Source organism: Acanthisitta chloris, unplaced genomic scaffold (genome assembly GCF_000695815.1).
Source record: "Acanthisitta chloris isolate BGI_N310 unplaced genomic scaffold, ASM69581v1 scaffold6198, whole genome shotgun sequence".
Taxonomy (NCBI): Eukaryota; Metazoa; Chordata; class Aves; order Passeriformes; family Acanthisittidae; genus Acanthisitta; species Acanthisitta chloris.
The window spans coordinates 37,296-51,474 of record NW_008687519.1 but is presented as its reverse complement, the minus strand read 5'-3'; the positions used below and the strand labels follow the sequence as shown (position 1 = coordinate 51,474).

Here is a 14,179-nt window from a genome sequence, read left to right as displayed (position 1 = left end):
CGGGGGGCTCTGCAGTCCCTGGGGGCTCCGGGAGCTCCGCAGGCTCCTTAGGCTCTGGGGGCTCCTTAGTCCCGGGGGGCTCTGCATTCTTTGGGGTCTCCACTGTCCCGGGGGGCTCTGCATTCCCTGGGGGCTCTGCATTCTCGGGGGTCTCCGCACTCCCCGTGCGGCTCCCGCCCGGGCCGGGGCGGCTCTGCTGCAGCCCGAGCTCCCCTGGCTGTCCCTGCATCTCCTCCTGCCCCAGAGGGACCGCAGGATAATTAGAGCCCAAACGCCTTTGAGAGTGCCCTGTCCTCGGTAATCAGGACAGCTCAAAATAACACAGCCCCCCGAGTCCCACTTAAAATGATGCTAGTCTGTAACAGGCGTGTGAGGTTTTGATTTAGGGCGTGTAAAGACTGCCCCCAAATATTCGTTCTAAGCAAAGTGGCCGAAACTAGATCAGATAGAAATCAATGGACATATTGAATGAGGGGAGAAGAAAAATAAAGCTATACCGGTACATGCTTTACCTTTACAAAACGCATGGCAAACGAAGAGGCATTTTAACCTTTCAATTCCCACACAGTTGACAGTAGGAAAGTTGCCAGGTGTATCCCTTCTGTGGCTTAAAATAAATGACCATCACTACAGATCAGTATTCTTACTTTTTTCAAAACAATTATTGGTAAAGAGTAAGAGAAAATAACAAAAAAGGTAACTGGTAAAAAATGATAATTGAAAACTTTGCTAAGTCAAGTGATCACTTTCTATTCAGAGTGACAAGAACCTCCCAGTCTGTCCTTGCACTCGGAGTCTACAGAGATCCTACAGAGCAATGGACTGACCTGTTTGCTCTGCAGAGCTGTCACTAACACGCATCACCATCCTCATTTTCCCTTACAGTGCTCCCACATCCTGACTGGAGCTCCAGAAAAGTTACACACATTCTCTGCAGATCCAACTGCCCATTGTGTACACATGGGGCTCAACTGTGCAAAACCACTGGTGCAGAGTGCTGGTCATGCTTCCTGTTGATAACCATTACCAGTAAGGTGCACATTATATACTGCCTCAAATTAAAATCCAGAAGAATATACTAGGCCTTGTAATCTAGAATGGGTAAGAGGAAACATGTGACAGAAGTGTGAGGAAAGTGTGTGTTCACATCTCCAGGCCTGAGGAAATTTGTTATTACCTCAAAGAACATCAGAAAGACTTGTGAGAGCTCTGCACTCACTTCCTCTGGGGCAAACAAATACAATAAGGAAGTAACAACTTCCTTGATGAGACAAACCTTCAACCCGAGGGACCAGCTGATTATTAAACAGGTGTACTGCTTCCTCCCATTCACTCCACCATGTAGGACAGCAACAACCACAGCAGTGAGAAGGTTAGGCACTTCTGACATCCTGAAGGAACACACCTGCAGCTATGAACATGGCAAGCACATCCTCTGCCTTGTTCCAGCTAGTCAGTTAGCATGCAACAGTGGAGAAACCATCATCAGAAGAAAAGCTGCTTAACAAGGTCCCTGTTTCGGGGAAAAATCATACCAATGACACTATAGCCTTTCTTCATTACATTTCCTTCTTTGCCAGTTGGAATTCCCTCTCAATATCCAGTAGTATTTACACATGAGGACGTGACACACTCATCACTTGCAGAGAGTGAATAAATCCCAGATGAGAGCAGGACTGAGGCTCGACCCATAGTTGGGGAGATCAAAGTTCATTAAGCATTTTAGATCTGCCATTGGGTTCAAACTGAAGGAGGGAAAGTCTAGTTTGGATGTGAGAGAAAAGTTTTTTACTCTACGGATGGTGAGACACTGGCACAGGGAATTGATTTATTCCCTGAGTTAGGGGAGATGGGGCAATGGTTTAAGGAGTAACCAGTGCAGCTGGTTAAGGAGGAATGGGGGGAAAAACTCAAAAGAGCCAGCAAAATCTGTCAGTATGTTTAAGAACACCATTATTTGGCTGCTAACACACCAACTACAGTGGGTATTACTAGTCAAATCTGGAAAACTATCTCCTGAAGTAAGCAAGAATGTGTTTCCTGTTGACATTTGACTATTCATAATATCCTTGGTTAGTAGCAGCTATTGTTGTGGAAAAAGAAAACATAATGTTATCTCATTAGCTGACTAAAACCCATTTCTAGAGCAGACCCACAACTGTACTTGCAAAAGCCTGGAACATCAGCCACAGGCAAAGACACTCCAGTGTCACTGCAGGAAGGGTCTGCTGCACTCTGCACAACACTGAGAGCTCTGGAGAAACCCCCAGTACTGTGCCAAATCCATGTGGTCCTTACAGCTGTGATGCTGCAAAAAACCCTTTATCCCTCAGAGCTACAGAGAAACATCTGAATGATACAGGAATCTCCTTTGCTCTCCCCTACCACTGCTCTCGGGCTCAGTCAGTCTCCAAGAGCACTGTGCCCCCTGACCCACCACTGCAGCCAAAGCCAGGCCACAGGGAGGAGAAAGGGCATCCCCTGCTCCACAAACAGCACAAGTTACAGATTAACCAACTGATGCTCCAGCCCTGTCAATGTACAATTCCCTGCTCGTTCCAGTTAAGCCAAGCCTAGGCCAGATGTCATTTCAAACCTTCTCTGAGAGAATGAAAAAGGAACTTTCAGCTTTCTCTCTGAATGCAAAGGCAGAATATCACAATGAGGCAGTTAACATCCCAAGCATCACACCAGCATAAAACTCCTTCCTGACTCGAATACTTAACCTCTCTGGCACTTTGAGACATGTTTCATACTCATACCCTACAGACTCTGCTTCACATGGCATCACAACAGCTGCTTATCAACTAACAGGTACAGAAAGTGTGAAGTATTTTTTAAGTTTAAAAACCTAATCCCAATTTAAAACCAAATAAAAAACCTTTTAAAACAATGTACTTGTAGTTTTAAGAAAAATGTTACCTCGTGCAATATATAATCCCATCAACAACATAGACCAAAGTGATTGATACCATTCAGTACCAAGAGGCTCTCAAATAGCTAAAATGAAGAAGAAGAAAACAAAAGTATTTCTCTTTACTGGGGTTAGGGATAACCACTGTGAACAGTCTAGACCAATTAAAAACAGTATGAAAAAGACATTTATTTAGCTCTGAACACAGCAAAGCCTCCTGGTTGCAAATCTCTTGAGCTGCATTTCAGAGTCATAGGACCCCACTCCCAAAAACTTGCCCTCTGCTACCATGGACTGCTCTGCAGACCAGCAGTCTTGTTGCCATGGGAAGGCACAGGCAGAGAGACTGGAGCACTGGAAGAGATCAAAGGAGGAGACTGAGGTCTTGAACCAGATTACACATTGACAGAGAGGCAGCACACTCAGCAAGAGGTGGTGGCTTCTCTCAGGACAATGGATGGTGTTAAACAGTAATGCAGCTACATTTTAGAACCCCTCAACAGATTTTCTGTATTCAGAGAATCACAGAATCTGCCAGGTTGGAAACAACCTCCAAGATCATCCAGTCCAACCCTACCATGGTTACTAGACCATGGCACTAAGTGCCACATCCAGTCTCAGCTTGAAAACCTCTAGGGATGGTGAATCGAACATGTACTGAAAGTAGACAAACTAGAAATGACAAACTAGACCTAAGATAATTACATAAACACACATACAAGTATGTCTTGGTGCTGACAGAGGTTAATACAAACTGGAGACAGGAAAGAGTTGAAGGAGTTGTAAATTAAAGGAGCTGTTAATGTTGGCCACTATAGTGCCCATGCTGTGTAAAGAGGATGTACCAAAGCTCCTCCTATCTCAGATACATAAGGCATTGTGCTCTATAAGATGCTATTTATCTACATGAAAAGGGAAAACAAACAATTATGTCTTGCATTTAGATCGGGAGATGGCAAAACTTTCAAAAATCTTAAGCCCTGCACAAGTTTCATCTAACCTCAGACAATTTAACAAGCCTCACCTTATTGCAGAAAGCTCTTATCAACAAAGCAACAGTTTTGGGCCATGTCTCCAACCCACTGCCTTTTTTATTTTAATATTTTAGGTGATGGGAGGAATTTCAAATAGATTCAGCTTGTGTGAAGTTACAGGGATGAGCATCTGCATCCAAGACTAGAGAAATGCACATAACTCCCAGTCAGGGACTTCACCTTTCTGAATGAACATAGGTGTGTCAAATTCCCTTGGTATCCAGTACAAAACTGCTCATTCAGTGAGATACTCCCTCTCCCTCTCAACCTGAGGAGTATGTTCAGTAGTAAATATATGCATGGTGGGCCAATATTCCAGTTTATCTAGCAACTTTCCATGTCTAGCTAACACAGGATGATACAGCCCTTCTTCCAAACAGTGATCCTGGAGTTTGGCTTAGTTTAGTTTCAAGGTTCCAAACTGTGGTGGGCCCTTGTTGTTAGTTTGTTGATTCTGTAGAAAAAGAAGGGAAAAAAAGAGGAAAAAAAGAAAAGGAAGGAGAAAAAAAGGAAAACGATAAAAAGAAGGGGAAAACAAGAATGAAAAAGGTGGAGGATTTTTGTTACAAAGGGAAACTGGAAACTTCTCTCCACACAAGCAGAGACATGGCTGCATTGCAGAGGCCTCGGGGTAAGGATTAAAGAAAAACAAAATAGAAACCCTTCCATCTCTAATTAGGGTCTTCATTTGCCAAAGAGCCATTCCACAGCAGGAGGAATTACATTCAAGCCGTTGCTTGGATAACGTCTCCCAGCAGGTTGGCTCCTCAGAGCAGGCTACTCTGAGCCAACAATTTCTGGTTACTTGGAGGCAAGCAGCCTTCAGATTGTTTTAACTGGCCTGGCTTTTACAGCCAGTTTTGCTGAAGAACAATCTTCTATTCAGAATGCAGAGATAAAAGCTTCACTTGTTTTGAATTTGTCCCCAGTTTCTTTATCCCTTTCTTTTTTTAAACATGGGAATTATAGGTTCTGGAGTTTGCATTATTTCTCTTGTAGACTTGAATGTTTTTTCCCCCCTCTAGCCACTTGATCCCTTGCCAGTGAAGGCTGCTGTCTGGAGTCCAGCCATTCATCAGCCCCTACCTCATCATTAACACTGTGGTGCTGGCGGTCACAGCTCATTGCTGGCGACAGGAAATCCTAACTTGCAAGAGGTTAACCACAGCCCATAAACAGCCAGGCTGGCTCATTAGTCCCATACAGTCAGCTGAAGGACCCTCTGGGAGTTTCAGCACTGTACATGGACTCAGGAGTCTAAGGATTTGGAGCTCTTTGCATATGCCTCCTCCTCCCCCCATCCACTTCAAAGGTTGTGATTCGGATCCACCTTTTTTCCTATCCAAAGCTACCCAGGTTCTCTGAGCACTTTGGGAAATTAAATGCCAGTGATGTTCTCTCTTAGCTTACCAACTGAACAAAACACCTACGAGTAAGACATTAGTGCTCCAGAACACATCCATGCTTTGGGTACTTTACCAGTCTCTGGGAGAGTTTCATCTCCCTATTCAGCAATTCCAAGGCAACAGCTATGCAAATGGTAATAAATCAGAATTCATCTGTATTACCTAACTCATGCCACAAATATGTCCAGCTCTGATCTTCAAGAACTAACCTGCTAGAACAGCAAATTGCTTGGTCAGTACTCCCTGTGCTGACAACTTTATACTCATGTTGAGTTCACACTGTGATCACTCAATCCATTTGGAGCTGATTCCTTGAACTTAGTACAAACACTAAACCATCATGTTATCCAGAAGTGCCCTCTAGACAACAGCACCTGCTCATTGTGAAGATAAAATGTTTAGAGCAGAAAAACATATTCTGACAAATGACCTCAAAGCAGTAGGATAGGAAGCACAATTTGTGTTTTAGCAATTTTTTTCTCTTTCCTCCCTTTCAATCCTGTGAAAATCATTGCAAAACATCCATTACTTTATCTCTGCAGTTACTTATGATCCAGTTTTCTACCACTGTTAATGGTATCTGCTCATCTTTTATTCTGAATATGGAGAAAACCCTCGGATGCAGCTCTGGTTACATTCTCAAGTTCTCCAATTTCTTTCAAAGCCTTCTGTCTCCAAGGGCACCAAAATTAGGCATGTCACTCATCTGTGAAGTCCTAAATAATTCCATTCCCTGCCTCCATATCTGTTCCTTATTTTCTTCCCTTGCTGGTCCACTTATCTGACTCTGTTTGCCATTCTTCTGTTTGCCATTGTACACTTCTGTTAGAGAAATTGGGAGATTCTGGAGAGGACAAGACTGCATGGAGACCTCAGAGCAACTTTTCACTCTCTGAAGGGCCTGCAAGGAGCTGGAGAGGGACTCTGTGTTAGGAACTGCAGTGACAGGACAAGGGGCAATGGGTTCAAACTGAAGGAGGGAAAGTCTAGGTTGGATGTGAGAAAAAAATTTTTTCTTGTGAGGGTGGTGAGACACTGTCCCAGGTTGGCCAGGGAGGCTGTGGCTGCCCTGACCCTGGCAGTGTTCAAGGCCAGGCTGGATGAGCCTTGAGCATCCTGATCTGGTGAGGAGGTGTCCCTGCCCAGGGCAGGGGGTTGGAGCTAGATGATCTCTGAAGTCCATTCCAACCCCTAAATTCTATAATTCTGTATGTAAAATAAAAATATCCCCCAATGTTCAAGCAGCTCACAAAGCACATAGAATAACGAGGGTCAAAAAAAAAAACAACTTCAAAAAGACATAAAACATTTACAGATTATTGTTGTTGGTATGTGGGGCATGTCTTAAAAAATCGTTCCTCAGTCTTTGTTCAGCCTTGACTTCCTTTAATTGCACGGGGAGATCTGAGAGAGCTGAACTCCAGTGACACATGTTGTGCAACGACAGCTGCTGCTTTAGCTTCAGGGAGCAGCAGCTGTGATCACAGTTGGTTGGAAAGGAGTGGAAACGGTGGTGGGAACTGCGAAGGACTCAACTCTAAACGTGGACATTTATTTAAAGTGATCAATCCAACAATGGCAAACCTAAGGAGAGCCAGAGGGAGAAACACAGGAGAGCCTTTCTTCATGACTAGCTGATCCTTTTTGTAGCTGTGCAGTGAACATGGAAATAAGTTCGTGAAATGACACAGTAACAGACTTCTGGCACTCACTGCCCGTGGGAAGGGCCTGTCACTACCCCTGAAAACCTGACAGAGCTACTCCTGAACTGCATCACCTACTTCAGCACTTGTTTGTCCACTCCTTTGGGCTCTCCCCTCTTTGGCTTTGGTCCAGCTCTTTTCTTTCCTTTTGTAGCTTTAACTGATCCACACAAACCTTTCCTCTCTCCAGGTTTCAGCTGGCTTGATTATCAATGCTCTTACCTGTGCTCAACCTCTCCCTTCTCTCCTCAAAGGGACTGCAGAAATTAAGGTGGAAAGTAGTCATGGAGTGAGAGGATTTTAAGAGGGAATACATGAGAAAGGTACTTCAACCATATTTCAACCACAATGATGACACTGCTGTTTCATGCTGCAGCTACATGTTCCAACACTCTTAGGTGCAGCATTGCTTCCTTTTTTCTTTCCCATTTAAATCCCTCCTTTCATCTGTTAAAAATGGTTTGTTGTCTGAGTATGGTCTGTGGGGGATGAAAGAGGCAATGAGATGAGAAGCAGAAATACCCTGAGCTTTTAGCAAAACTATTTTGGTTTATGTGATTTAACACACATTTATTTGCTCCTCGTTGATTATTTCTGTCTGCTAGTATGAAAATCCTTTCTGAAAACCCATATATTGTCCTCTCTTCTGACCTCATCTACGCAGTTTTGATAGAACTTTAGAAATCATCATGTCTATTTGGTGTAGAGATCTAATCACACTCCTAGTACTGGGGGATTAAGAAAAAAGAATGTCAAAGGATAAATGACACCAAAAATCATAGAATCATAAAATCAACCAGGTTGGAAAAGACCTCCAAGATCATCCAGTCCAGTCCTACTGTGGTCACTAGGCCATGGCACTAAGTGCCACATCCAGTCTCAGCCTGAAAACCTCCAGGGATGGTGAATCCACCACCTCCCTGGGCAGCACATTCCAATCCCTGATCACTCTCTCCCTAAAAAATCTCTTCCTAATATCCAACCTAACCCTCCCCTGGCAGAGCTTAAGTCTGTGCCCTCTTGTCTATTTGCCCAGAAATACCTGCACATGTGAGAGTATATATATCACTTGAAATATCATTTTTAAAGAAATTTTATGATTGTTTAAAATGGATGTTAACATTTTAAGTGTCCTGGACATTATAAATTACCATGAAGTGGGGAATAACAAGAGACAATCATGATATTACAGCACTTGTGATGTTCTTTGGTGCTTATGGAAAATGGTCATTTTCTGTTTCTCAGTATATTCTCTAGAATACAGTAAGACAAACAGAAGCATGGCAGGAGTTACAAATATATATACTTTGTTTTTTCACAGCTCACTGTGATTTTAGGCAGTGCTAAGACAACAAACCTTGGAAATTACGGATTTTAATGCCATGTTAATGAGGACTGAAAGAACGTTCCTTCTTCAGAAGGTTTGAGTCTCTCACACTACCCAGGATGCTATTTCTCCCCCTCAAAACTTATACTCTTTTTTTATCACAAAACAATAGGGTTAATAAACAACACAGTTTGTGTTTGGATCAGAGTTCTGGCACATTTGGCATGTGCAATATAGATATATCAACTAGTCCATGGCCCAACGAGTCTAATCTCGGTCAAGAAACTTTCTTCTACTTCCTAACAACTTCCTTTTTACCACAGAATATCTCAGAGTTCAAAACAACCAATATTAAGTTCACACTGAGGAACAACTTTTCTCAGTCTGTAATCTGACATGCATTTATGTCAGCAGTGCCATAGGAAAAAACACTTCCTTTATACCCTCCCCTCCACTGGACACCTCCCTGTCAACACAAACATTCATGAGGCCACACAGTGAAACAAACAAAACAACCAACCAACCAGCTTAAAACCCACTCATACTCTTTCTTTTCAGCCAGACCTATTCAATCTTGCCATTAATTTTGAGGCTACTTACTTGAAATGAATTACAAATGTTTTTAGATGCTGTTTGTGAAGAAGAAACATGGTCTGGCAAAGGGGAGGCAGAAAAGATCCCCAGAGGGCAGAATAGATACCATGAGTACCAACTACTTGAAGGCTGTAAGAAGTTCTTCCAGAGTGAGTATTTCCCACTGCATGTGGCACAGGACTCATCACAGGGTGCATTGTCACTGCCCTGAAAGCATCTGAGCCAGCAAAATTTTGGAAACATGGACCAAAGCTCTTAGACATCTCTCATTAATTTTAGACCTTAATCTATTGTTCAGTCCAAATTTCTAACTTTAACAAAAAGAGTGTTTGCTTAAATTCAGTATGACTGAACTGAATCAATTTCTACTGGAAATGATCCAAACTGTACATAGATCTACTCATGTTATACAGAAACACAAGTTATACTAACTGCCAGTGCAATTATAACTTGAACATATCACTCTGTGCTTAATTTAGGCTATTATGACAAAGGTGTAAGTTGTTTTTTTCATATTTGTCTTTCTTTCCAGTAACTCTGAAAGCAAAAGATTAAGAGGGACTCCCCAGAGGCCTCTTGTGTTCTCAGATCTCTCTTTATTCAGGAGCTAAACTACTGACACAGGCCCATGATTTCTCATTTAACCACCTTTAAGAATCTTTATACTTACACTAAATTGTCAGACAGAAGGTTAGGAATCATCATTTGACTGTTTAAGGCACATTCAAGTCATTGATGATTTTGGCCTAACTAGTCTAACTCTAATGATGAAGTGGCAAAACAAGAGATTTTTCTAGTTATAGTATTTGTGCAAAGTTTTGCAAATGAACTCTTAAAACATGGAAGAGAAGTGAATGGATACTGGAAGAACTGTTGGGAATTGCCTCATATCACAGATCTCTTTGATCTGGAGCAAACAGGAAGCTGTAGTAGCAGGGACATCCTCTCTTTGTTACATTATACTCAGATGCACATCCTCAAACACATACATCCTATTCATACCCAACAGTCCCTTTAGCAGTCCCTGGAAGAGAAACATGATCAAAATCCTTCCTTGTGGATTTTCAAGCACGTAGAAAGGGAAGAAGTCCTACTTTTATGCAAACCTTCATCATTTTCTCACTATCCATCCTGTACTGATGGAGATGAGGCCACACCTTGAATCCTGTGCTCAGTTCTGGGCCCCTCAGCTCAGGAGGGACATTGAGGTGCTGGAGCAGGTCCAGAGCAGAGCAACGAGGCTGGGGAAGGGACTGGAGCACAAGTGCCATGAGGAGAGGCTGAGGGAGCTGGGGGTGTTCAGCCTGGAGAAGAGGAGGCTCAGGGGAGACCTTAGCACCCTCTGCAACTCCCTGACAGGAGGTTGGAGTCAGGTGGGGGTTGGTCTCTGCTCCCAGGCAACCAGCAGCAGGACAAGAGGGCACAGACTCAAGCTCTGCCAGGGGAGGGTTAGGTTGGATATCAGGAAGAGATTTTTTATGGAGAGAGTGCTCAGGCATTGGAATGTGCTGCCCAGGGAGGTGGTGGATTCACCATCCCTGGAGGTTTTCAGGCTGAGACTGGATGGGGCACTTAGTGCCATGGTCTAGTGACCACAGTAGGGTTGGATTTGGATCATCTTGGAGGTCTTTTCCAACCTGGTTGATTCACTGGTTCTATGATCTTGACAGATGTAATTTGCTTTAAAAATGACTGGGTGGGAGGACAGTGAGCATGCATGGGAAAGTACAGGACACATGCAGCCACTCCCATCACACTGCAGTGGGACACACAATCTCAGAATGGTTTGGGCTGGAAGGGACCCTAAAGATCACCTCATCTCAATGCCCTAACCCCCTCCAGCCCCACCAGGATGCAACAGGTATTGTAGGTATTGTAGGCAGCCCTGCTTTTCCCTTCTTCCAGCACAGTTACAGTGCTGGAGCAGTGAAGGAGCCTCATTGTGCTGTAGGCAGAGAAGGCAGGAATTCCAGGAGGGGAAAGGTTCCCTTTGAAGCACATGGCGCGAAGAGCTTCCCAGTGACCATGGCAACAGCTCAGTGGGTTCCCAGCCTGAGAACCAAGTTACTACAGCCATGCCTCAAAAACAAAAAGGTCTGAAAGAAGCAAAGAGAGGGGGAGGTGGGCTGGGGGTGTGGGGGAGAGAAGCTGAGGCAGAATTAGCCTGGCAGAAACTGAGCGGCTCCCTGGTAGGCAAATCCAGCCAATAATGCTGCTCGGGTTCACGGGGTTTCCTTTTCATTCCCAAAAGCTTTCTTCTTCCTCTGTCATTCCCCTCCTAGCCCTATTCAGGAGCTCATGAGATCAGTAAAACCCAGGCCTTTACTGTGCCTGCATGCAGCATTGCCTCAAACAGGGCTGCACTGTGATCAAAGGTAGTGGTAAATCACAGCTGCCACACACACCCTCTGCCTCCGCCTGCTCCAGGCTGCACGGACACCAAGGGCAGAGACAAGTGTTTCAAACGTTTCCATTACATCACACAAACAGGACTAAAAGGATGAGCAACTACCAAATCGCTATGGAAATGGACATGTTAAAGTCTGCACAGCTACCCAGGGATAAACAAGAGGATTGAAGCTTCTGAAAACACTGAGTTTTACTAAAAACAAAACAAAATAAAAACCAAAACGAAAGGAAACAACACAACACACCAAACCAAAACACTCCTAAATCAAAAGAGACCTCCACAACCAGAACCAGTATGAATAAAACCATAAAATTTTGTGCTGGATTTGTGTGTCATGCAATTCAGTGCCACAAACAACTTTTCAGTAGTCTACATTCTGCTTCACCATATTCCAAACTTCCAACACTATCATCTCTGTGATGCCCCAGCTTGGGGGCAGGATCACCCAAACTTCATGAGGAAACAACAGTAGGTTTGCACTCCCTGATTTCTTCCTCCTCAAGTTCCATTTCCTTTCCCTGTCCAAGGCTACCCCTCCCCCATTTTCCTTCCCTTTTTCCTCTTCCTTTTATTTTTCCTCCCTTCCCTCCACCTTTTTCATTCCTTTCCCTTTTATGTTTTATATACACATGCAGCAGGGTTGATATTTACCCAGGGAAAACAGTTTACAGGCCACACTGAATCCTCACATAGCAATTTGCACCAAACTGCATGGAAACTGAACTTCGAGACCAAATTGCAGTACAACTTGTTCCCACTGGTAGGATAACCAGGCTGACTTCACTCACAGACCTGCAAGAAGCTCATGGCTGATGCTCCTGCTGCTATCTGCACTCCACAGTATTTCAAGATTTCTGGTTAGTCCTTCTAACTCAGGACATGAACACAGGGAGGACTGAGCAGAAGGGTCACAGAGAAAAGATGGAGAGGAGAAATTACAACAACAAGCATGAAATAGGGCACAAATATTTCAGGAGAAGAAGGATAGAGACATGAAAATAGAGAATGAGGGGCTGCATTAGTTACTGAGAAGCAAATATTGCTTAGAACCATGGCCAGTCTGTTTTCTCCTGTTGAAATCACTACACATGAACTGACACACATGAAACTCTTGTGGCCAAAGTCCCTGGACACACTCTGTGTCACATCACCATCACTAGATCCTACTGAGCTCCTGCAGCAAAGCAGGGTCTGCTGCTCAGCAGGCCAAGCTTCACATCAGCAGATACTGAGGTGAACTCCTGGAGCTAAGTGTGGCTTTGGGGACATGGGGAGAAGAGAGGACATGATTTGGGTACACAGCATTGGGTCAGGTATAGACATTTAACACTGTTAAACCTATGGTTCCCACTTTCTTCATCCATTCTGCACACCTATTTCCTCACAGATTTTTTCCTGAAATGCCTTTCTCCAAAACTCAGCTTACTCCTGGAGTTTACTAATGGATTACTGTGCATCTTTCAGAACCCACTCTGCCCTAATTCCCACCTTCACAAGACCTTATCCTCAGATTTGGTGCTTCTAAGAGCAAAGAAGCAACAGCTGGAATTTCTGTGAAACACAAACTGCATTCTAAGTTAGAAAAAAAAAGTTGTATCATGCTGAAATTCAGTCACTTGTTAAAGAGATGTTTCTCACCATGTACCACCAGTTGAGCCTGCAGCAAATTTTAGACTAGCAGATGGTTTCCCATTTCGTTTAGAAGGTGAGGTTTTTAAAGGTTTTGTTTGACCTAGAAAATGTCAGTCTATGGTTTTATTTTCTGCCTGCTGCTCACTTGAAGTCACCAACACTATCCTACCAGATTTGAGCCAGTTGGATTCTAGGATGAGCCCCAGTCACTTGATGTGTTTTCAGCTACTCAGTCACTGGTAGAACTTGTGGCCTATTCTCTTTCACACACTTGCAACTACTCTGGACCTCAACTGTCAACATGTAACAACCTCAATGCTACAAAATTCCAAGCTGGGAACAAAATCTTCATCTTTCTGCCTTCCTTTTTAATACATCTGGCAGCAGTAATGACACCTTACTGACTTCACCCCATAAAACACAGGGACAAGTTTAGCAATTTTAGCTTCCAGAGGCAACATTCCACAGGGAGATTCCAGGAGGGTGGAAATATTTTTCTCTTTGGCCAATACAAGAAGATTCACTTGTCATTAGAGATATCTATCCTGCAATGAAAGCAAAGAAATCTTTTGAGGTTTGAAGACTCCTCTTTTCCCAAAAGAGGAAATTAATGTATGTCTTCTGAGATGATTGTTCCTAAGGAAAACCAGGAAGATGTTTTCATTTTGGCTGCTTTGACCAAGGTAGCATCACAGTTGCACTTCAACCTGTTTCTACTCCAATACTGTTTCTGCCAGTTTTGCTTAAGTCTTTGTTAGGCTCCTAGAGAGCTCACCAAGGGAATGTGTGCTCAGCTCTCCACCACCTTCTCTAGCAACTGAGCTACAACATCATCCTTCCCTGAAGCACCTAGTGTGAGAACAGGCAAAATGGGAATATTTTGTGGAGCAAAGGGAGTTTTCTCTTAGTTTTCTTACTGATTTTTCTCAGAAGGGAACTAATACTTCCAAGAAACAGCTCAATGCAGCTCCAAACTATCCCCTTACCTTTCCCAAGACAGTGAGGCATGGCTTAGGCTCCAGCTCTGGCTGCTCCAGTTTCACCACTCCTACCCAGCCATACTCATATAGGTCTTCCTCGTCGTTGCTGTTACACAGTCCAAGTGGGTGCATCTGAAATGGAACCAGAAAAAAACCCTTTAGCCAATCATTAGGATTCA

General features: G+C 43.6%; 1 protein-coding gene across 1 annotated transcript in view; it reads right to left on the bottom strand.

Annotated features, from left to right (window-relative positions):
* The window catches only part of ZNRF3 (zinc and ring finger 3), a 27,550-nt gene extending 13,418 nt beyond the window's left edge, over positions 1-14,132 (bottom strand). Inside the window, exon 1 of the mRNA XM_009080624.1 lies at positions 14,007-14,132. Within this exon, the coding sequence (XP_009078872.1) occupies positions 14,007-14,132 (126 nt within the window). The remainder of the gene's footprint in view (positions 1-14,006) is intronic.
* Positions 14,133-14,179: the final 47 nt, after the last annotated feature.